The sequence below is a fragment of the Protopterus annectens genome, chromosome 17.part0, assembly GCF_019279795.1.
Source record: "Protopterus annectens isolate FY-2018-M chromosome 17.part0, PAN1.0, whole genome shotgun sequence".
NCBI classification, from domain to species: domain Eukaryota; kingdom Metazoa; phylum Chordata; order Ceratodontiformes; family Protopteridae; genus Protopterus; species Protopterus annectens.
In genome coordinates, this window is record NC_056751.1 from 293,697,910 (window position 1) to 293,721,661 (window position 23,752).

Here is a 23,752-nt window from a genome sequence, read left to right on the forward strand (position 1 = left end):
GAAAAATGAAAGGAAGCCTGTTAGTAATGGTACTGCAGGGCATATGTTTAATATAAAACATCCAAAATTAACAATGACTTAGTACTTCTTAGGTCACCAAAGTTCATGTACTTAATTGCGACTTATCTTACATATGGTAAAACAACAAATTCAAGATATCGTTTTCATTTATGTCTGCAATGTGCTTTACTGTAACAAATCACTGAATCTATTCACTGAACAGGTGATTACTGATTGCCCTAATATTTTGTGACCCTGGACTCTGTTATATTAATTTAGGAAATCCAGGGATGGCAGGCATGACCACATGAATGAAAAAGAGTCAGTGGTCATCCTGTCTTGAACTTTTCCTGTGGCACAAGATCTAAGTGCAGTGATCATAAAGAGCAAAGTCAGCTGATGCAGAATTTGAATCCAGTTGGGTTGGAGGTTGGTATAATGGTTAAAGTATTTACCTCACAGACACAAGGTATGGGATTTGTTTGAGTCACCTTTGAAAGGGAAATTGCCTAGGCTTAAAATGAACAACAAAGGCAGGCAGCCTAGCACTTATGACCCTTCAGTCAAAGGGATTTAGCAGTCAATGTTTCTAAGAAAAATGATTTTCAGGCACAAATGATAGTCACATTTACCACTTATTTTTTATCAATACATAATCAACACTAATTTTTATCTTAGATCAATGTAGTGTTGGGCTAATTCTCTCTCCCAAAAGACTGATAAAATACTTTTCTATGAGTTTTTTAAATATCTCATCTTCTGGCTGCTAATGACATCGAGGTCTAAGTCTGTGAAGCAAATAGTAGTGCTACCTAAAAGTGATGCAGAATGGTTGCGTACTACTAAACTAATTACTGATCCATATGTTTCTTAAACTGCTAACCACAACCACTATAATTCTCTCAAAAGGTGTAGAGGGGAAGACAAATCCAATAGCACCATCTTGTTTTCTGTATGGTATTCAAGAATTGGAACAAATAATACAATTAAGTTTTCAGACGTTTAGCAGCTACTCAGGTGTCGCAAAAGAATGTAATAAACCTGACTGGCCAAAAGTCATAAGACTGTCAAGTGCAGTTTTATAAACCAGCAATACAATACTTTTAGTGTTATGTCTGACCCTATAAATGCAGATCGTTTCAGAATCTATCCATTAACACTTCACATTTTAATCATAATAAACTTGCTCTGATCTGAAGTCCTGCAGCTTTCAAAGCAATATGGATCAGCAGCTAGCAGTAACATATTTAGGAAGATGTGTTAAAGAAGAGAAAATAGCCAAATAAATGATACCGAACCATTTTTGATACCACCAGGTCATCAGATCGGGATTAACTCCTGCCTTTAGCTTGTCATGCAATAAAACAATAATGGCAGCCACAACATATGGAACACAGTTTCCTGTGAATATGAAAAAATACAACCTGCAAATCAGCATCTCACTCATTCCTCCACAAGTCTAAAAAGGATATATGAGAGCAAGTCATACTTAATTAATTACATTCCCACTGTCCCCTAAATGTCCTGTACACCCATGCCATATTTTCCCTTTCCTATTGCTCAACAAACAATATACTAAGGTACTGTAACATCTCTTTGCCCCTTGTTCTCCATTCCCTTCACCCTGGCAGCCTTTCTTTGTACCTTTTTGAATAAGTGTAAAGGCATTTACAAGCAACAGAATCAAGCAGTGAACAGAAAAAAGATTGGGGAGGAGGGCAGAGGTAATCTAATCTCTGTTTTCCCAAAGTCTAGTCCTCCAAGGATACAGACAAGCATTTTATTTGTTGTACTTGGCTACAGCTTTCTTACTTTCTTAACTTTTACCTTAGTTTTTCATCTCTTTTCTGCTATTTTTACAATGCCAAGGTTTTTTCATGTTCTGTGTATTTTATGGTCAATCATTCCAGTTGGCATCCACTTTAGGAGTATTACAGCCCAGATGAAATATTTTCCACTTTCCTACATTAAACTACAGATTTCACTTCTTAGTCCACTTCACCAATCTCCTTAGATCTTTTCGAAGGTTTCCTATCCCACCATCACCTGTGCCAGTGTTCTACTATAGTCCACAAATAAGGTTGATACTGTTCTCAGTGACTCTTGTGATATCTCATACTAAGGTGGCAAGAAACACTAGTCCAAGTCCTGGGCCCTGCGGATCTCCACTAACCATTTCTATTTTCCCTAGATCGGTTCTCCGAAGAGGTGTTTGCTTCCTGTTTCCCAGGTTCTCTTCTACCAGTTTAGTCCTCCTCTTTCACTCCAGGTCCCTTCAGTTTGCACATCAGGCCTTTGTAAGAGATATACAACAATGATGAGGTTTTATTGTCAAGTTCCAGTACAACCCAGCTATAAAGGTGAATCAGGCTTGATTGACATGGCCTTGTCGAGTCAAGTTAATATTTATCCTGCAGGTTAAAAAAAGTTTATCCAGTGATAAAGCTTTTTTGGCAAATAAGACTTCTTGATGTGTTTAGACCATTAAAAGCACTATAAAATCAATTATGATTTAAAGACAGTTCCATAGCATAAACACGTGGAGAAGGTCCTGGCTGCTCACAGCATGCTTGAATCTCCACTGGAGACCAGAAATGACACAGCGGTACATGATGATGGGCAGTTGACACTTTTCAAGGATATGTTATTCAAAGGAGCAATTAACAGCCCTTGCAAAGACCCACTTTCCACCCTCTTCTGGAATTTAACAAAGGGGAATAAAAAAGAAAATACCCTTGGGTTGTTGCCTAATAGATGGTTACACGGCTTCCAAATTCTTGGCCCATGAAGGGTAATAGGGGCTGTAGTTGCGGTTTGATGACTTACAGGAAAAGTGGACAAAAAATGTCAAACATGGTTTAAATACTTTTTTCATTGCAAAATACTCAACCTGCCATACTTAATCATTAAAATAAACTCAGATCATCTTTTTGAAAACAGACCTAGTTTTAATTTGGGTCTTAAAGAAACATGCTTATTTAGACTACAAGGTCCATCAGACACTGTCATTTATACTTAAAAAGTATCACACAACATTGTCCTTGTCACTGCCTCCTTTTCTCCTGTTCATGAGTTATATTAATACCAATAAAAATGCTGGCCAGCTTCACTTTCAGTGTACTTCTATAATGTGATGTTTTCTGTCAGTGCTAAGCTTCTTTTAATATTTTTATACATAGAAACTCCATATATACATTTTCCAATATAAACAACATCCTTACTCTTTCATGTAAAGGTTTTCATATTAAATGTTTTTATTAATTATTGGATGGGTAAAGCCTGCAGTAACTTTAACACAGTGACACATTTTATAGTTCTGAAGAAGAACATGCTATTGAATGTATTCAACATCACACAAGGGCAGAAATAAATTCTTTGTACTTTCACCCTGCTGTTACTGTCTTTTTTTTTTAACACAAAATTTTGACTTTTCCCCAGTCATATACATAATAATCAGCTTGTTCTGTAATAAAGTCCTACATCTTTTGTTTGCTTCACAACACTGTCATAAGTGATAATTGTTTATTTTCTTTTTTTTTTTATCTCAGCCTTATTCATATTTGGAAACTGAGTAAGTGGGCTGGTTATGTGACCATTTCAGCCACAATATGGGGCTCCAGAGGAGTAAAGTTCACCAGAACCATTGCAAAAATCAAAATACAGAGTAATGGATAACAACAGCAATCAGAATACAGAACAATAAATAACAGGCAAACAGTATGAAACAGAATAGCAACAATGCTCATAATAAAAAAAGCAGGTAAAGAGTATGGAACAGAAAGTAGAGAATATTTGCAATATTTCAAAAAGTAAGGAAATGTTTACAATATTTACAATTTCTCTGGGCAATTTGATATTTAGTAGTTCTAGAATAAATGACAGATACAGCAAGCCTGCATCAAGTTATCCAATATTGTGAAATCAAGTACAGGTAAACCTGTTCTAGAAGCTGTTCTTTCAGTTTAGCTTATTATTTTTTGAGAACATATTTCAACAAGTTATCCATGTGCTGAATCAAGTTTAGTGACTGTCCTCTCCTCTATGGCAGTGCGACAGTGGGGTCTGATTAAAGTTATTCCACCATCCTAACTTCCCCTCAATGAGTTATGTGTAAGGTTAATTTTAGAGGAGGGTATTGATCTAGTATGATTATTTTGACTAATACTGTTCTAAGTAATATTAGCTTGGCTTTTTAGTGGTAACCACTGAAATCTCTTTTGGAGATCATAGTGGTGTGTGTGTGGTTTCCAGCAAGGAGTACAAAAAGTCAGATTTTGATTTTCAGTATTTAAAAATTTGTTAGAAGTAGACTGAAGTGTTAATGGGGAAGGGAGTACTTAATCTTAGGAATAAGGATATTTTTACCTACCGAGCATCATGCAGTCGGGGGCTAATAGGTGAGGTATTTTGAACCAAATGTTCACCTGTGAGATTATTATGCTGACTGTCCAGTCTGTGTGCAGTGAGAATGTTAATGCCGAGTCAAGGAGGACTACCAGATGTTTTTGCTGTGTAACATTAGTTGTCACATTATTTGAATTATCTTTTAAAACAATAGTGTGAAGATAAGCCTGCCTTTGAGAAGAAGCAAATGGGATAATAACAGATTTTTTGGGACTGGTTATTAATTTATTACTAGTTTTCTAACTGCTGAGTTTAGAAAGAAATGCCCTGTAATGTCTGTTGCAAACCATAAATTCTTGTGTTTGAGGATAAAAGTATTAAATCATCTGCATACATAATCATGTTGAGATGAGTAAGTAAGAAGTGAATTTATAAGTAATGACAGCAGCAATAGCCCGAGAACTGAACCATTGGCTATAACAATATTGTGCCTTGGTTTACTATCAAAATCATGAGTACAGGTTAGACGAAAACAGGAATGGCGAACTAGAGTTGGGTAATTCCCGTTTTCACTGACCTGCACTATTGCGAGTGTATAGTTTAGTGAATGTTACTGTGCATTTGCATAAATGTAATCGGAGTTATGACTACAGATCACGGTACAGTGGGGCATTTCTGTGTTGTGCAGTACGTATGTACTGCTTAGCAGTTCAACTTCCGTTGGTGTACAGCAAGGTGCAGAGGAATGCATATGTCGAATAAAAAGAAGTTATGTTCTTACCATAACGTTCCATGTTAGTTGTCTTCTTCTCGCCTTCTTCTTGCTGGATGGGTTCGGAGCCGACCTCGGCTCCGACTCGGCCACTCTAAAAGCTCGAGAGTTGGTTCCACCGGCTCGAGGCTCCCCTTATATCCCACAATGCTAGGCGTGAGTTACCTCAGATCTCGTTTGTAAGCTAGGCCCAGCCTATAATAGTAATAGAATAATTAGTAACAAAATCCACCTCTATAAATAAGGGAGAAGAGAAGGGTGACCTACATCCTGATCCAGGAAATATGCACAGCAGAGCATATACCTAAAGTACAGAGGTGGTAGAAAGAGAGGTCACAATCATAACTCCTCTAGGTCTGTCCAGGCCAGGGGGCAGGAGGGTGGGACGCAAGAAGAAGGCGAGAAGAAGACAACTAACATGGAGCGTTATGGTAAGAACATAACTTCTTTATGTTAAGTTGTCTATCTCGCCTTCATTCTTGCTGGATGGGACCGCGTCCCTAGCACCTTGTCCCGGGTGGCCTAACGGAACAGACTCCTGAGAACAGTGGAACAAAAGTTAGCTCTATGCCTAGAAGCTAAATCCAACTTATAATGAGAAATGAAAGTGTGAGGAGTAGCCCAAGTAGCCGCTGCACAAATGGTGTCAATAGGCAGTCTGTCTTGGAAGGCTAAAGAAGTAGCCAAAGCTCTGGTGGAATGGGCCTTAGGTTTATTAGGCAGCTTTTGGTGTCTAATTTCATATACAAGGGAAATCAAAGATGTTAGCCATCTGGATAATGATACCTTTGAAACTGAAAGTCCCTTTCTGCCTTCCGCATAGGAGACAAACAGCTGGTCAGATTTTCTGAATTGTTTTGTTCTATCCAAATAGTACCTCAATTGACGATGAACATCCAGGCAGTGTAATTTTTGTTCAGATCTATTGGAATATTCTGGAAAAAGACAGGAGGTCAATGCTTTGATTTAGATTTGACGTCGAGACTACCTTAGGCAAAAAGGACGGGTTAGTTCGTAAGGATACCCTGTCCTTATGAAACAATAGATAAGGAGGTCGACAGCTGAGTGCTTGAAGTTCTGAAACTCTTCTAGCTGAAGTAATAGCTACCAGAAAGAGAGTCTTCCATGATAGCAATTTTAAAGAACAGGAGACTGCAGGTTCGAAAGGGGAAGAATCAAAGAAGCAAGAACTAAATTTAGGTCCCAAGGAGAAGGAGGATTTCTTATAGGAGGTCTGAGAAGAAAAACTCCTTTCAAAAATGCTTTGCAAAGCTTGTGGGACATTAAGGCAGATTCAGAAATACCCACATGAAAGTTAGAAATAGCTGCCAATTGAACTTTAAGAGTAGAGGGAGATGAACCTGCATGGAAGAGTTCAGCTAGAAAATCAAGGACTATTTGGATGGAAGCAGTGAAAGGATCTATGTCCCTTCCTTGAGCCCAATATGTGAAGCGTTTCCACTTACTCAAATAAATCTTCCGAGTGGAAGATTTATGGGAAGCTATCAAAATATCTCGAACGGAGTGAGATAATTGAGGAAGCCTGGCTAAGGTTGGAACTGGAGGAACCAAGCAGTGAGGTTCAGAGAGGAGAGGGAGAGATGTAACTGACCCGACTGATGGATCAAAAGATCTGGAACTAGGTCCAGATGCCACGGTCGCTCCAATAGAAATTGATGTAGAAAGGGGAACCACACCTGTCGAGGCCAGTAAGGAGCAATGAGGATCAATGAGGCCTTCTGGGCGATAGCTTTCTGTATCACTTGAGAGATTAGTGGGAAGGGAGGAAATGCATACAGAAGTCCCCGGGGCCAAACTTGGACTAGAGCGTCTCTGCTGGGTTGGCCTGGTAAAGGGAATAGAGTGAAATATTCTCTGCACTTGCTGTTTTGGGGAGTAGCAAAAAGATCGCAGCAAGGCTGACCCCACTTGAGGAAAATTTCTCTCACAACAGAGTCTTTCAGAGACCACTCGTGAGGCATGAGGATAGCTCTGCTCAACTTGTCCACAATTTGATTGGACTTCCGGGATGTGCGTTGCTATCAGAAACCGCTGAGAAGAAATCGCCCATTGCCACAATCTGAGTGCTTCTCGACACAGGGGGTATGACCTGGTTCCGCCTTGTTTGTTGATGTACCACACTACAGACATATTGTCTGTCTGGATTGCAATCGTTCCCAAGGGAAGAGAGTCTTGAAGGGCTTGCAACGCTAAAAGCACTGCTCTCATCTCCAGAACATTTATGTGCAAGTGGCATTCGTTTGGTTGCCATGTGCCCTGGACCGTCCTGCCCTGATAATGCCCCCCCCACCCGATCAGGGAGGCATCCGTTGTCAGAGTAGCAACCGGAGGGGGTGGAACAAAAGGTCTTCCCAACAAGAGCTGAGGGGAAGACATCCGCCACATGAGATGATTTCTGCACGCCTGCGTGATCATAATGGTGTGAGACATTGGAAGTTGCTGGTATGACCATTGTGTAAAGAGCATCCATTGAAGGATCCGCATGTGGAATCTGGCTAATGGAAGCAGAGGTATGGCTGCCACCATAATTCCCAACACTTTCAGAACTAACCTGGCTTTGATTCTGTTGTTGTTGAAAAGGAGTGAGACCAGTTTGTGAATGTCTGTTATTCTCTGATGTGTTAGTCTCAGACATGTCTACTGTGTCTAGATTTGCCTATGAAAGTAATAGCGACAAGGTGACAAAACAGACTTTTCGCAATTTATTGAAATGCCTAACTTTTGACAAATGCGAAAAGTGTAATCCCTGGCCATCAGAAGGAGATGCTTGGTGGGAGCTGTGAGGAGCCAGTCGTCCAAATATGGAAACACCTGGAATCCTTGTCGTCTCAGGTGAGAAGCTACCACTGCCATGCATTTGGTAAACACCCGGGGGGCAGTGGTCAGACCAAAGGGCAGGGCCCAGAACTGAAAATGACTGGTTCCCAGCCTGAAGCGGAGGAATCTTCTGGAGCGTCTGTTCATTTTTATGTGATAGTACGCATCCTGAAGGTCTATAGAGCACATCCAGTTGCCTTTTCCCAATAGGGGAAGGATGGATTGCATCGTGACCATCCGAAATCTTTTTTTCTTGACTGATCTGTTCAAGATACTGAGATCCAAAATTGGTCTCCAGTCCCCTGTTTTCTTTGGAACTAAAAAGAACCTTGAGTAGATTCCGGATCCTCTCTGGTCTGCTGGAACTGGCTGAATTGCTCTTTTTGCAAGCAGTTTTGAAATTTCCAAAACCGCTAGATCCCTTTGAGCGGGTGGAACATCTGGAAGGGATTTTTTTGATTGGATTGGAATCCGAAGAAAGGGGACAGAATAGCCTTCGGAAATGACGGACTGTACCCATTTGTCTTGAGTCAGGGATAGCCAGGCTTCTGGGTACAGTGACAATCTTCCCCCGACTGCCTCCGAAGGTGGGCAGTCGGGCAACACCTCAGGGATGCTGAAAGGGCTTATCAGAGAAGGCTTCCCGATTGCCCTGGTTCTGCGGAGCCCCCCTGCCTCGAGGGCGATGTCTACCATTGTTATTCCCGCCTCTGCCCTTGAAATTGTTTACGGAACCACATTTTCCCACTTTTCTGGCCTTTGGGGTAAGGCCTAGAAGGAGTAGAAAAACGGACTCCGACGGCAGAAAGAGTCTTGCCATCAGTCTCGCACCTAGTCAAGGTTTCTTTCACTTGAGGACCAAAGAGATGATCCATCAAGCGGGAGTTAGTGAAAGGCGTCTTGAAGGGTCCAAAATTGCATAGCCGCATCCAGGCATGCCTACGTAAGGCCACACCTGTCCCTGCGGCCCTACTCGCTCCATCAGCCGCGTAAGAAAGGAGGCGCATGGAGGAGTTGGCTATGGAGTTAAGGGTAGCCAGCTGTGTGTTCATCTTATCTTGAAAACCCGCAGCTGTAGGGTCCTTCAACATGTCACTCGCTTCTTTAATCAAGTCCCTTTGAAGGCAGTGAAATTGCACAGGTAGTTCAGCGACGCATAGTAAATGTCGCTGACGAGAACATCCACTTCCACCTGTCCATGGACCTAGATTCCTTGTTAGGTGGATGGACAGGTACTGAAGGATCAGCTAGTTCCTTCTTAGTGGCAGCAGCTACCACCATAGCATCCACAGAAACTCCTTTTGTCAAGAACTGTTTGTCTGATGGTGCCGTTATGAATTTTGAGGGTCTCCTGGGAGTGGGGTCCACTGAATCAGGAGCCGTCCATGCCTTTTTAGCTACCACCTGCATGAGGGGGTCAAGGGGAGACACCCAGGAGGTGGAAGGACGAGAGCCGAACGCCTCAAGGTACACAGATTCATCTTCCGAAGGGCTGAGGGCTGGCCAATTTCCCCTCTGTTTGAGGATTTCGAGAATGTCTGCAAAGGAGACATCTTCAGAAGGGGAACGGGGGGAACCCTCGGAATCATCTAAATCTGTGTCAGATGTGATGGACTCAGGTGAGTCAATGTGTTTCCTCTTACACTTCCTCTTCCGAGGGGGCTCTTCTGCCAAATCAGGAGAGGCCTCGGAAGAGGATGAAATCCCACAGGGGTTCCTGAGGAGCTGGCTCTCTGCGGTCCGGGATGAGGGAGTGAGTCGACTTGACCTGAGGCACCGTGAGGGAGGGGCGGACGGAGCCGACTGTGGAGTAGAGCCAGGCTCTAACACACTCCGCATGACCTCGAGCGCACCCTGTCAGGCAAAGCCAGAGGTCCCCGCTCCGAAGCTGAGAACCTCCCTCGGCACCGACAGTGATGGCTCGAGGCCGATGTCGGAGCTGAACTCACCAGCGCCGAAGCTCCGAGAGGAAGAGTGGGGTCGGACAAGGGTCCGATGCCACTCACCCTCGAGCCGACGAGGGAAGTCCGGCGCCGAGAATCCTCGAAGAAGAAATCGGAGCCGACGCGGGCCGAAGACACCTGTATCGGCTCCGGCGCTGCCACAGTCTCAGTTCAGCGCCCGGCTCCGAGCTCAACGGAGTCGGAGGAGGAATATATTGATGGACAGGGGCAGGCATCGACTGATGAGTCGGGCTCTGAAGCATTTGGGCCAGTGCCTCGGACTTAAGAAGTCGACTCACTACCCTCTGGAGGTCATGATCTGACAGCCTCGATGACCTAGAGGAGTGAGATTTATGGCTCCGTTCAGACAGCAGAGGAGATGCTGGAGCCGAATGAACGGAGCCAAGGGATGGTGACCTGGATCTCTTCCTAGATGTCGGCTCCGAAGGTCTGGTCGGAGCCGACAAGGGAATTTCTACTACCTCGGCTCCAGCCGGAGCCGAGGGAACCACAGAAGCTGTAGACTCATCGGCTCCAGCCGGAGCCGATGCAGACATAGGTTTTGTAGCTTTAGGTCTCGGCTCAGTAGCTGGAGCCGAGGACCTAGAAGCCTTAGAGGGTTTCCCAGAGACAGAAAGGGAATCCTCAGGCTTAAGAAGACCCCGTAGGATCAACTTATTTTTTCTTTCCTGCAGGACCCTGGGGCTGAAGCTGTGGCATACAGCACAGGAGTCCTGCAGGTGCAAAGGCCCCAGGCAGTAGACACAAGAAGTGTGACCGTCTGTCAGAGACATTTTCTGACAGCACGCATCACACTTCTTGAAGCCTGAGACCTTTGTGTCTTTAGACATCCTAGACAAAAAAGTGTAATCATACACACTCAAACAGACACACTGATTACACTAATTTTACTTCTAAAACTCAAAAATAAACAATTAACTAAAGTTTAATTAAGAGTAACACACACACACCACTAGGGGATGGGGAAAGGCCAGAAGGCCCGAGAGAGAACTTTAAAAGTTCTTGTGGGAAAAAAATGGGATTTTTCGGAAAACAGGGGTAGAAATCCACTACACTAAGGGAAATATATTTAAACCTAAAAATATAGGGTTTTAAGTATGCTAATTTCACAAAAAATACACTTACCAACAAGCCGGTAGAAAAACCAACACCTCGATGCTGTAGCGGCAAACGAGATCTGAGGTAACTCACGCCTAGCATTGTGGGATATAAGGGGAGCCTCGAGCCGGTGGAACCAACTCTCGAGCTTTTAGAGTGGCCGAGTCGGAGCCGAGGTCGGCTCCGAACCCATCCAGCAAGAATGAAGGCGAGATAGACAACTTAACATTGACGATTCTTTGAATTCGACATTATATTCGACATAGTGTCTGTGTTCCTCTGTTGATTTCGGAAATGTGATTCACGCGGATGACCAGATTTTATTCTGGTGTTTACGATTTTGATAGTAAACCTTTGCCTTTGTCAGAAAGAACATTGTTGCTGTATAAACTTAAAGTTCTTTCTCAAGATAATAAGGCCAAAATTGAGTTTATGAAGTTTGTTGTCTAGGAGGGTATGATTAACAGCTTCAAGGGCTCATGCCATGTCAGTAAAGAGATGAGCAGTTTGTAGGCTGTCATTCATATTGCAATAAATTGTGTTACTAGCAGTATAAAGTGCAGTTATAGTACTAAATGCATTACAGAAATGTGCACTTTGTCACACAGAAGACAATAGTTTTTCAAAGGTCTTGCTCAGTGGGCAAAGGTTTGAAACCAGCCTATAATAATTGCATTCTTTTGTAATATCTACTTTTTGTAATGGGATTAGTACAGAGATAGAAGTTAGACAAAAGTTATAGATATGAATAAAAAGTTTAAACACAGCAGACTATCATAGAAAGTTACTAGGCTACTAGCCCTGAGGTCCTTATAAGCCTAGCCAATAAATTGTCCCATGTTCCCACAAGTCAGGACCCCATGCCCCTGTCCAGCAGGGACACAGGTGGAATCCCAGGGGTGTATTTTCTATTTCCCATCCATTCATCCAGGTTCCTCTTAAAGAGGGATAATAAAGTACTCTGCTTGACATGAATAGGAAGTCTATTGCACAGATGGGGGGAGTCTCTGGGAGACAAATCTGCCCCAACAGCAAGTCCTACTGATATAACAGACCAAGTTGAGGTTTTGCATGCAGGTCATGTGAGTGGAATTTGGCTTGTGGATATGCAGCAATTTCATCAAGATGGGGTCAAAGATTGCTCTGTATGCCAGACATAGATCTCCTCCGAGGAGTCTGTATGAGATGGAGTAGAGGGACAGGACTTTTAGCCTATCTGTATAGACAGATTTTTGAAGCCCTGGCTTCTCCTGGTCAGGAACCTCTGTGGTCTCTCCAGCTGCTGCATGTTCTTCAAGAGATACATGCCAAAAGGGGTGTTATACTCAATGATGGGGCTGATAAAGGAGGAATACAGGGAAGATATGACTTCCTTGTTCATGGAAGAAATACCATTACTAAAGAGGTGAGCCATGTAGAAAGTTCTCCGTACAATGAAGGCAACATGGTGGTCAAGAATTAGATTCCTATCAACTTGGGTTCCCAGGTCCCTCACAACTGCTTGTGTGCTTAGGACGTTGTTATTAATGTGATAATTTGTGGAGATGTCACTCTTCCCCAAGGGGATGATGATGCATTTTCTGGCATTTAGTTTGAGGCTGTGTTTCTGGCACCAGTCGTCTGGGTGAGGCCTTCTTGTAGTATGTCTACATCACTAGGGGAGTTGATGAAATTGCTCAACTTGCAGTCATTTGCAAACCTGGTCAGCCATAGACCTCTGGTGTTGGCTTGAACCTCAGAGAAGTATATCCCAAACAGAAGGAGCACCAAGACCAATCCCTGGGGTACCCTGCTCATTACAGGTCTTCTACTTGAGGTAGCTTCCCCCTATTTTGACTGATTGAGTTCTGTCAGTGAGACAATTAGCTACCCATCTGGTCACATATGGATTTGTGCCAAGCCGGGATTGTATATCTATTATGCCAGAGTGGGGAAGAGTGTCAATGGCCTTGGCTAGTTCAAGGTAGGTGGCGTGCACCATCTTCCCCTTGTCCATGGCTTTGGTGACTGACTCAAAGAAATCTACCATATTTAACAGGCATGATCTGCCCTTGACAAAACAAAACTGTGTGGGATCAAGCATTTGGAGGTTGCTGATGTCCTTGTTAATGTGGTCCATGATAATGCATTCCATGGCCTTGCAAATCAGGCTAGTTAGGCTGATGGGTCTACAATTGCCTGGATCGATGGATGTTCCACCTTTGTGCAGAAGGATGATGGTGGCTGTCCTCCACTTGGCTGGTAATGAAATTGGAACTCAGGCTTACGCTGAATAGGGTGCCTAATGGTGGTGCAAGTTCCTGCCTGTGGTGATGCAGGATGCAGCCTGGGGTGTTATTGGGTCCCATGGAAGCTGTATTTTTAGCCTTTGAGAGGGCGGTAATGGCTTGTTCCCTAGACATAAGTGGTTGGGAGCAGCTGCTGGGGATAACCTGGATTACTGATGGGGGGACAGAGGGCTGAAGCTTTCATTGAATCTGTCTGCCAGCAGGTTGGCTATATCCACAGCATTTGTGTAGGTGGTGTACTTGGCCATCAGTTCTGAACAGATGTGGGTGTTTCCCCTTAGATTTCAGACATATGTGAAGAAGGCCTTATGATTGTCTTTAGTAGATGTGGCCAATTTGGACTCAAAGTTAGATTTGAAGGACTTCACTAATACCCCTTGCCTGTTTAGACCAAGGAGAGATTGCTTCCAATTTGGCACCTGTTCCTTCTTGGCCCTGGACAGCAATTTTTTCCTTTTGTTGTAGAGTTAATTTATAGCCAATGTCCACCAGACAGGTTTACTCTTCCTTGAGGAGGAGGATTTTGTCCTGTCAGGTATTGCTGAATCCATGCATTTATATAAATGGTCAAATAATCCTTTGGTGTAAGTTTGGACTTTAGTGCCAGTTCCTACTGTTGGGGAAGGGGCTGTGAAGCTGTGTAGACCTTCCCTCAGAAGGTTGTAATCAGCTTTGGAGAAGTTTTTTTTTGTTTAAGCTTAGCTGGGGGGGGGGGGGTCAGATGAGATGGTGACTTTGAAGATGACCACTTTTGGTCTGATCTAACCAGGGATGATGACACTGCAGGGATGCTGCAGTAGTTTCCTATGTCAGTTAGTACCAAGTCCAAGATGTTGTCACTTCTTGTGGGGGTGTCAACTAGCTGTTCCAAGGCAGTGGCATTGACAAATTCAAGGAATCTTTGAGCATTTGTGTTCTGGCTCAAGTGGTGCTTCCAATCAATGGCTGGGTAGTTAAAATCACCCGGGATCAGGGCATAGGGTTGAATCTTAATAGATTCAGTTAGGCCCAGATAGGCTGTATGGGTATCCAGAGTCAAAGTTGGGGGCTTATAGCTAACTATAATTTGAATAGGGGTTCTGTCAACCATTAACTGTACCTGGAGCATCTCCTATGTGTCATACTGTTTGACCAGTCTAGAGGTGTGTTTATCTTTAATATATATTGAAACATCACCTCCTTTGGCTTTGCTGCCATCAGTTTGGGGTCTGTATATATGATAGGATGAGTATCCAGGTAAGACTGGGGTGCTCTTCATAGCTTTGAAGCAGGTTTCTGAGACTGCACAAATGTCAGCATCTTCCAGGGTTAAGAATGCTTGCAATGAGTGCAGTTTCAGGTTGATAATCCTAGCAATCAGCAGCATGACCTTTAAATTGTTTAGATGAGATTCTTATGTTGGTAGTTTTAACTTCAAAACATTGCCTAAAGAGGCACTATGGGGGAGGCAAGTGCCTTTGCCAGGAGTGTGAAGCCCAAGGGAGACAGATGCAGGCCATCTCTGGCAAAGCATTGTGGTCTGTCAATCATGTTTTCCCAGGCTGACAGGTACTGGATCCCCTTTGAATGACACCAGAAACTAAGCCAATTGTTAATGTCCATCATTTTTTCTTTGTATTGAGGCATCATTCTGGGTGATGGTAGAATGTTGCTTAAGGCTAGTGACAAAACTGCCTGGAACATATATTCAGTGAGCTCGATCATGTCTCACTTCATATAGTCCAGAGAGGTACATCTCAAGTCATTCACCCTAACAAGTACTATGACAGAGTCATAGCAGTACTTGTTGAGGGACTTGAGTGCATGGGTGATGTGGCAGATTCTGGCACCTGACAGACAATTTACCATGACTTTCTCCTTATCCAGCCTGGTGAGGGGCACATCTGTGTGTCTCACAATGGAGTCTCCTATGATTAATATATTGGGTTTGTGGTTAAGCCTTAATGGCCATTAGACACAGGCATGTGGACTATGTGCAGTGTGTGGTGTGGTAGGCTATGGAGTTTGCATGTGTTTTTGTCTCAGTGGTCTCTTTTAAGTATGTTTTTGTTAAAAACCTCAGCATATGTGGGTGTCTGTTGTGTTGGTGCAGGTGATGTTTGAGGTGTGGTGTTTGTGCAGCCAACCTTGTCAGTGCCAGGTATACTGTCTTGTGTGAGAGAGAGAGAGAGAGAGAGCATAGACTCCAGGTTGTTAATGTAACTGTATCTCTCACAAATTGTGTTCCTAATGGTAGTAAGAGAGGATTGTCCATGTACATGAGACAATTCTTACATTGTCTCAGGATGCCCATATCAACCAGATTGGCAGAAAAACTGTAAGAAACTGTCCGTCCATATTTGTCAGAATCGGTGAGGGATATGAGCTAAGGGGAACAAAGTTGGAAAGATCTGAGTAGCTTGTGTTTGTACAGAGGCTGTAAAGAAGCTTCACTACATCAGGATCGAGCGAGTGAAGTAAGGGAAAATTTGAAGCTGGAATACCTTGCAATGGGTTAAATTAGTGCAGCGGTGGTGCTCAACTCACAAACAAGCACAGCCCCACACAAACACAGGGTTTAAATACCAGAAAAGATGGAAGACTCTAGAATTTCAGATGACTACCCAGTCCTGCTAGCCCCTGCACTTTCAACCAGTCACTCATGCCAAAGAAGGTCAGGCGCCCTTTTACTCTCACAAACAGAGAAGGTAGGCTCCTACCAGCACAAGATGGCTGCCAGGAAACTCAGCAAGCAAAACAACCAGGCCTGGTTGCAGCAAACCTATATCCAGACTATGCTACTTGGCTAGAACACAGAAAACTCCCAGAAAATCCACAGAAAAGCACAGATAGAAAACTCACAAACAGAAAATACAACTCTCAGTATGAACAAAGCAGTTTACAGTTACGTAATTCAGTAAAAATGCAGTTATAGTAAAGAAACACTACTTAGCAAAGAAATACAGTCAAAACAATATAAACCAGTACAAGAATGCAGTGAAAGAGTAAAAAAAGCTTTATAACATTGCAAAACATAGTATATTAGCTGTACAGCACAACTATAAGTGTTAGGACGTGCAATTCAATGAAATAAATGTAAAAAAAAAACCTTATTCTGCTCTTAGTGCCTCAGAGAATTTCTGCTACATCACAGTGATGAATCACCACTGCTCAGACTGGTAAAAACAAGCCATGTTTTAGGAATATGGAGTGCAGTGTGTTGAAGTTTGCCCAGAAGTGGCATTTAATTTTGACAGATAATCTTTTGTTTATTTGACCATAGTCTTTTTAGAGAAGAAAGTATGTCAATAGTCTGCAAGGAGATAAAGCTGAAGGGAGGAGCTTCATTAAATGCTTGTTGAGGATGTATTTGGGAAGGAAATTAGTACTATGGCAGTATAGTGATCTTAGCACAAAGTGCATCTGTTACTTTTAACAAATCTAGTCTTCATCTAATCAGCGTTTACCTTCAATACTATATATTTGCTAACATTCTAAAACCCCTTAGAAAATGGCAATTAGAGCAAGCTGATGGGTTTGTAAAAAGAACATTGATTATGAAAAGGCAAAATAAACAATGGGATATGGTTGTTGACTGTTGCACTCTTTAGCAAGCAGCATAAGCCTTCAAAACCTCAAACTGCTATAAAACAGGCAGTCTTGCACATTTCCCTCATCTCCAACAGAGAAATTGGTGCAGCATGTGTGTGTGTGTGTGTGTGTGTGTGTGTGTGTGTGTGTGTGTGTGTGTGTGTGTGTGTGTGTGTGTGTGTGTGTGTGTGTGTGTGTGTATTCCCCCAGACATGCACCCCCCCTCCACTCCGTCTGTGACAGTTGAAGACATGCACCCTCTCCACTCCCCCTGTGACAGTTTAGTGGGCTCACCCCTTTCGTTGCTCTACTTCCCCATGTCATCTCCTGGGTGGTTCTTAAGCCCCTAATCAAACTTAGGCTGTCTTGGTTATACTCAAAGCTTTTATGTTATATTCTAAAAAAATATTAAATTATTATTAATTTGCCTTTCTTCATGAATCTTGAAAGTTATGGTAGCAGTAACTGCAACTTTAATCTCCCCAGTCAACACTGTCTCCATTTGTATCCATGATAATGAAAAATCACTATGTTTACCAAAAAGGCCATGGCTTTGTTTCATAATGTTACATTTTAAAGAGTGGTCTACCATAAAAGAGGAATGATGCATAATGGGGCACCTGAAATCAATGGAGTATTACTTTATTAATGCTCAGTTCAGGCAACATATAAGGAAGAAAACTGAGAGATCACCTCCCAGAATGACTTATTAAAATTAAGCATTTTAATCTTCAATGGTCAGACTTCATCAGAATTAAATTCACTGTAATAATTAGGCAACATAGATGTTGAAAATTGTAACATAGTGCAAGATCTTGAGTCCAGTTGTTTGAATTCTGTGTAAAATTTGCTTTCTAAGTAGATGTCATCACATGAATATTTTTTGGTAGATCTTGGGACTTTTGTTTTTTTACCACATTAAGTTGGAATTACTTTTTGAAGAAATGTATGCGTTAAAAGAAAGATGTTTGCATTTTTGTCCCTCAAGATAAACAATTTATGTCTTCATTGGTGCATTTAAAATGGGCAAGGTCCCTAACAGCCTCCATTTATGCAAATTCCTGAATGGGAAAACAGAATACTTGTCCCTGTATTATTTTTGACCATGTAGGTTTTGAATGTATAAAAATTATGAGGAAATATAATAGATATCTGGATAAATTCAACTTAGAGATCATTTCATTAAACTAAATAAATTCTGAAGATTTATTGTTTTTGGTTCATATATCTGACTATGGATGTCTGACTATGATTCTATTTTTTCAAAACTTGACAAACACGTTGATGTGGTAAAGAACAGGAAAATTAAAAAGTTGAACAGTAACAAGTCTGATTATGCTAAGAAGAAGGTGTATTCATTACTAAATAACATGGGTAATACAGCAATAGACAGAATAATGGTTATGTGTAAGGTAATATGAAGACCTCTGATGGCTTCGCTTCATGGAATTAGATTCTTATTATACTTATGGTGGTTCAAACAGGGCCAACAGTTTCAACTGTGATAATGTTCTGGACATTAATGGTTTTCTTTCTTTTTTTTTTTTTTTTAATTAGAGTTTTCACCATTGTGAAGAGCAAAGAAATTAGCCAAAAGGACCACCAATCACCAACAGGAGAGGAATCCCCAATTGATCACCAATCACAATTTGAACAAGCAACACAATTGTTATATACAGCAATGTATTTTAAGTAAGTATTTTAGATGCTCTGTGTTCTGGTATCCTTACATTCATGGACATTTCATCAAAAATAAATTTAGCATATGAACTGCCAAGAACTGATGAATCTACAACATATATTAAATAATTTAATAGATTCATATTTCATTATAACAGCTTGTGTTTGAAGAAAGAGTTCACTCTTGTCAAAATAAGCAAACATTTATTTATTTGTTATAAGATTGCAGCTTGGTTTGATGTTTTTTGATATTATGACATTATATAATTTAAAATGGAAGAGGTTATTCAATTCCCCAGTTAACCCCAGTTTTGTCTGTCTTTCAAAAAATATGTAAACAACACATTAGGAAATTATTAAAATAAAAGCCAGACCACAGGTGTTAATATTTAACATCAGAACAGGTAAAAGTATTGGATAACTTAGCATGTGATAAAACTTTGCATGTTGTGAATTAATTATGTAAGAAAATGTTTCTCCTACTATATAATTATACTTTTAATTCACAGCTGTCTAGAAATTAATTATATTGAGTATATCTAAATACGGATTCATATTTACAGAATGTATTAGTTGAACAACATGGTCCTAATATTTTGTTTGACCAATGAAAAATACAAAACTTTATTATTATTCTCTGTATATTTGGCATTCCAAAGATATATCTGCGTGATGATCCACCATTGTCACCAGTTATATAACTGGTGGTAGTAAGACCGGACTATTTGCATTGTATGTGGATAATAAATTAAATGGCATTTTGGAATCATTTGTACACATTTTAAAAGATTATTGGCAATGTTAGATACTTCACACCAAATTAATTATCAAGATGATTTCTTATTCATTATAGCTGATGTATTTAATGTATTTACAGTTATTAAACAAGATACTGGCACAAACTGGTTCAGAGAAACTATTAGAATTAATATGTAGCTTAGATTCAGAGGTTAATTTGGATTGTGATTTTATGAAAATGTTGTTAAATATAATATTAAAACAATATTCCAGGGTTGCCTTAGGTGCTTCTTCAGCGCACATTTCTGCAAATTTAGTTCTTATATACAGGTAGAAACATTTTGCTTTTAATAGTAGGGCCCCTCCCTTGGAAAGGGGTTTTAATTGTCAATCAGATTTTCCCAGTAAACAAATGTAAATAAATATATTGCTATATTCTTGAAATGAATTTAATTATGATAAATTCTGACCATTGATGAGGAAATTGCTTAATTTTGACAAATATTTCTTGGAAGCCACCTTTCTAGTTTCTTTTTTATAAGTTTGTTATGTTCAGCAAAGATTGACTTTTTTGGCTTCACATCTGGTTAAGTTCAGATAACATGCAAACATGTGTAGGTCATTCCTTAGGGCTGCACATCTAAGTAGCCCTATTAAGGATCACTGAACAATACCGAAAAATGATTGCTTATAAGAAAGAATCAAGTTCTAAATGTTGGACATAACTTTCAGCTACACTTTCTGTTGATATGTTCATAGAACACTACTTCAAATAAAGTGCAGAGCTAGAAGTGAGATATGATTAAAACAATTACAGATGTAGAAGTGAGGTGTGATCAAACAATTACAGATGCTTTTAGAACACAGAGTACTGACAGAGGAGCAGATATTATAGGCATCATTTTGTCAGAACAGTAACAGTTTAGTACAATAAGGCAAAATGATTTCCCAAAGGGGCATAAAAATATGAAGGACTCATTTGAATAGTGTTAGATTTCAGTCAATGAAACATCAACATACCCTGCAAAATATGTTTTTGGTTCTGAGCTTATATTTTCAATAAGACAGAGAAAGCCTGGTGGTGGAGTGAATGAAGTAAAATCATATTAGGAACGTCTTCCTTTTATGGCTGCCTACAACAGAAAGTATTGCCTGAACAGAAAACTGTGTCACAGACTATTATTAGCATATGGTACTTATTAAGAAATTATTTTTTATTTATAAGTCTGTAACAGCAACATACTTTCATAGTTCACAACTACTACATATGGGCCACAAGGCCAAACAGAACACAGACTTATGATTAAAAAAATAAACCATTTGACCCATTTGTGTATCCAATGATCATTTACACATAGATAATGTATTGCATTGTCCTATTTGTAAAGGAAGTTTATTCCATAGACATACCATGGAGTGTAAAATGAACTTTTTCTTGAAGTGGAATTACATTATCCAATTCTAAATGTAAAAACAGGTTTAACAGAGTGTCAAGAATCTTATACATTGTAATTGCAGAGGTTATTTCTTTGTGTTTGTCATTCCATCACTACTGCTGATATCATTTACTGCCTTTTCATTGCATTACTTGAGATGGTTAGTTCTATTAGATGCATTTTTAATTCATTTTATTTGTTTTTCCTTTCAGGCACTTACCTTGACAACACAGAAGCTGAGGAAGATGGCCTGCTGATTTTGTCCATATATTCTTTCACTAGGATATCTTCAAGGCTACTGTGCTGTGAACGCAGAGATAAAGAAGTGGATGCTCTGCCGCCTCCTGTCATCGCAGATGTTCTACTGCTATTTGTACTGGCACTTGCGGGTCTCTTCTTCTTTTCCATTATCTGTGTTAAGAAAAAAAAATTAATTAAGGAATGAAATACAATAAGCAGAAGATAACTTTCATTTGAGCTCTGTGCAGGAAATAAATCTTTCAAGTGACTTTTTTGTATAACGAGTCACCCATTCTCATAGTGGTGCACCTATTGAAGACATTATAATTCTGTGGAAACATGCTTTAATTACAAACAGCATATTACATCACTTTCAAAAAATAAAGCTGTCATAGCTCCACATGATGTGAAACCAAGTCAAACATTATTACTGGTAATGGATAAAAATGGTAACCTATATTTTATGCAATAAATTACACCAACTAATTCCCTAAAAGGTCAGATGGTAAAACTGTTTTGATTCACGAGTGTAAAATTAAACAAAATTTTGAAAAGTGTGTGTCTATATGTGTGTATGTATGTGGACTTGAAAGTGAGAGTGAGATTTTACACTCACTAAGCAGCGCTTTTGCTGTTTAGTGAGTGCAAAATGAAAACAAGCATATAATTAAAAAAGAAAATAGAAAAGTGTGTATGTGTGTGTTTATGTTTCTGCCTGCATGTACGAGTGTTTGGGTATTTGTGTGCATGAAAGTGTGTGTATGTTTTTGTCTTTGTCTGTGAGTGTTTGGTACTTGCCATGAAGAAAATGAAAACACTATCATCTGTGTTAACACGGCTGGCAGGAGATTTGTGTATATTCTCAGATTAACTTGTATTATATGCCAGCATGTGTAATTGTGAAAATGTAAATAAGTTTTTAAAATGTTGAGCGTTTCCCTGTTTATACAAAATGTTTAAAGAATCTGCCAGTGTTTTGATGCATTTCTTAATTGCACATCTTTGTGAGGAAGATTCTAAAGTACAAACTGTCTATAGAGAATCAGCTGATCAGTAAGTGATATCATTAGAATGTTCATGGTAGCTATGTGATTATTTGAGCAGATGATTAACAGGAAAAAGAACTTTTCCAAACAGCAGTTATTTTTAAAATGAGACAGTTGAGACTGTTAAACTGGACTTTAAAAGAGACTTCTGAAGTCAGTTGAAGGGTGGTCAGTTAAGAGTTGTAGTCAGTTACAGTGCTGTGCAGTGGATACTAAAGAAAAAGGACTTACCAAAAACTGTAAGCCTGCTTTTGCATTGCTGTTATGTTTTAGATTAGATTAGGGACAGTATTCTCTAGTTAGATTAGGAACATTTAGTCATTTAGATAGAGTTTTTCTAAGATGATGGACTTCTATCCTATAGTTTAATTTTAGATTTCTGGTGATTGAATTCTGGTGTTTATTGAAAAGTATTGATTTATATTCTTGTAATCATTTTATTTATTAAATGTTTTTCATTACTTTAAATTATGGCTGGACAATCAGTGTCTTCTTTAGAGATTAGAGAATGCTTATATCTGTCTGATACTCCCCAGGTCACCTTGAATGCCTGGCTGCTTCTGATCACAGCTATCATTTATTTTGATATTTAATTTTTAATAATTGATCATGCTTTGATCACCCTTTGAAGGGCATGTAGACTCTGGTGGCAGCATTTACCATTTGTATTAGGGGGGGGGGCACAGCTGGAAATCTATGTCAGGCTTCCCATAAGTATTAGAGTGTGTGAGAGTTAAATTTATTTTGAATGTTAGTGAGTCAGAGGTCTTAAACTGGAACACATTGCTCTGAAATGCATAAGGGATTACATTTGGGTTGGACAGAGGAATACAATCAAGTCCCAGGAAATAGAGTGTGCTCCTCTTGTGCTCTTAAAGGAAATTGTGGAATTTTACTCATGTGCTCTGTGCTCTAGGGTTTTCCATGACACTCTGGAGTCAGTGGTGAGGACTGAGACTCCTTAATTACTGGCCAGGGTTTTAAGATGTCCACAGTGGTGGAGCAGTAGCATTGTTGCCTCACAGCAAAAGGTTCTCCCATTTGATTCTCGGCTAGAGTGCGGGGAGTTCCTTCTTTGTGGAGTCTACATGTCCTCCCTGCAGTTGGGTGGGCGTTCGAAAGACATGCGTAAATAAGCATGCCTTCATTGAAGGTTGAACGTTGAGCTGGCACCTCGGCGTTCATGAAAATCTACTGCCAATCATTAGCAGACCGGAGTTCCGCTGTGGTGACCCCTAACCGGGAAAAGACAAAAGACAAACAACAACAACAACATATTGGTAGCAGCTGGTAAGATATTAACCGGATGTCACACTTGCATGCATGAAAGTGTGTGTGTGTGTGTGTGTGTGTGTGTGTGTGTGTGTGTGTGTGTGTGTGTGTGTGTGTGTGTGTGTGTGTGTGTGTGTCTGTGTCTGTATGAGACAGAGAAAGAGATAGATCACATGAGCAGTGGATGCAAGTTATTTAAAATTAACAGGTATGCATACCTCAAAACCTCTTAGCTCAAGAAATCCAGATAATGTCTAAAGTAATGTAGGGCAAAGGCTCAAAAATAGGGACATATTTTAAATATTGCTATTATGCAATTAGAAAGTTGCTGTAGTAACTGGATTTATGTTAAAATGCAGTTTCTGGAAGATATTAAAATATGAAACTCATATATAATTCATTATTTTGTGACTTCAGCACCAGTGATTTCCCAGCAAACCCCATACTTTATGAGGGACAGACCAAA

The 23,752-nt window shown here is 40.4% G+C and overlaps 1 protein-coding gene across 1 annotated transcript in view; it reads right to left on the minus strand.

Moving 5' to 3' along the window:
* The window catches only part of LOC122791429 (doublecortin domain-containing protein 1-like), a 798,716-nt gene that overhangs the window by 404,909 nt on the left and 370,055 nt on the right, over positions 1 to 23,752 (minus strand). Inside the window, exon 3 of the mRNA XM_044059171.1 lies at positions 20,949 to 21,139. Coding sequence (XP_043915106.1) covers positions 20,949 to 21,139 — 191 coding nt within the window. The remainder of the gene's footprint in view (positions 1 to 20,948; positions 21,140 to 23,752) is intronic.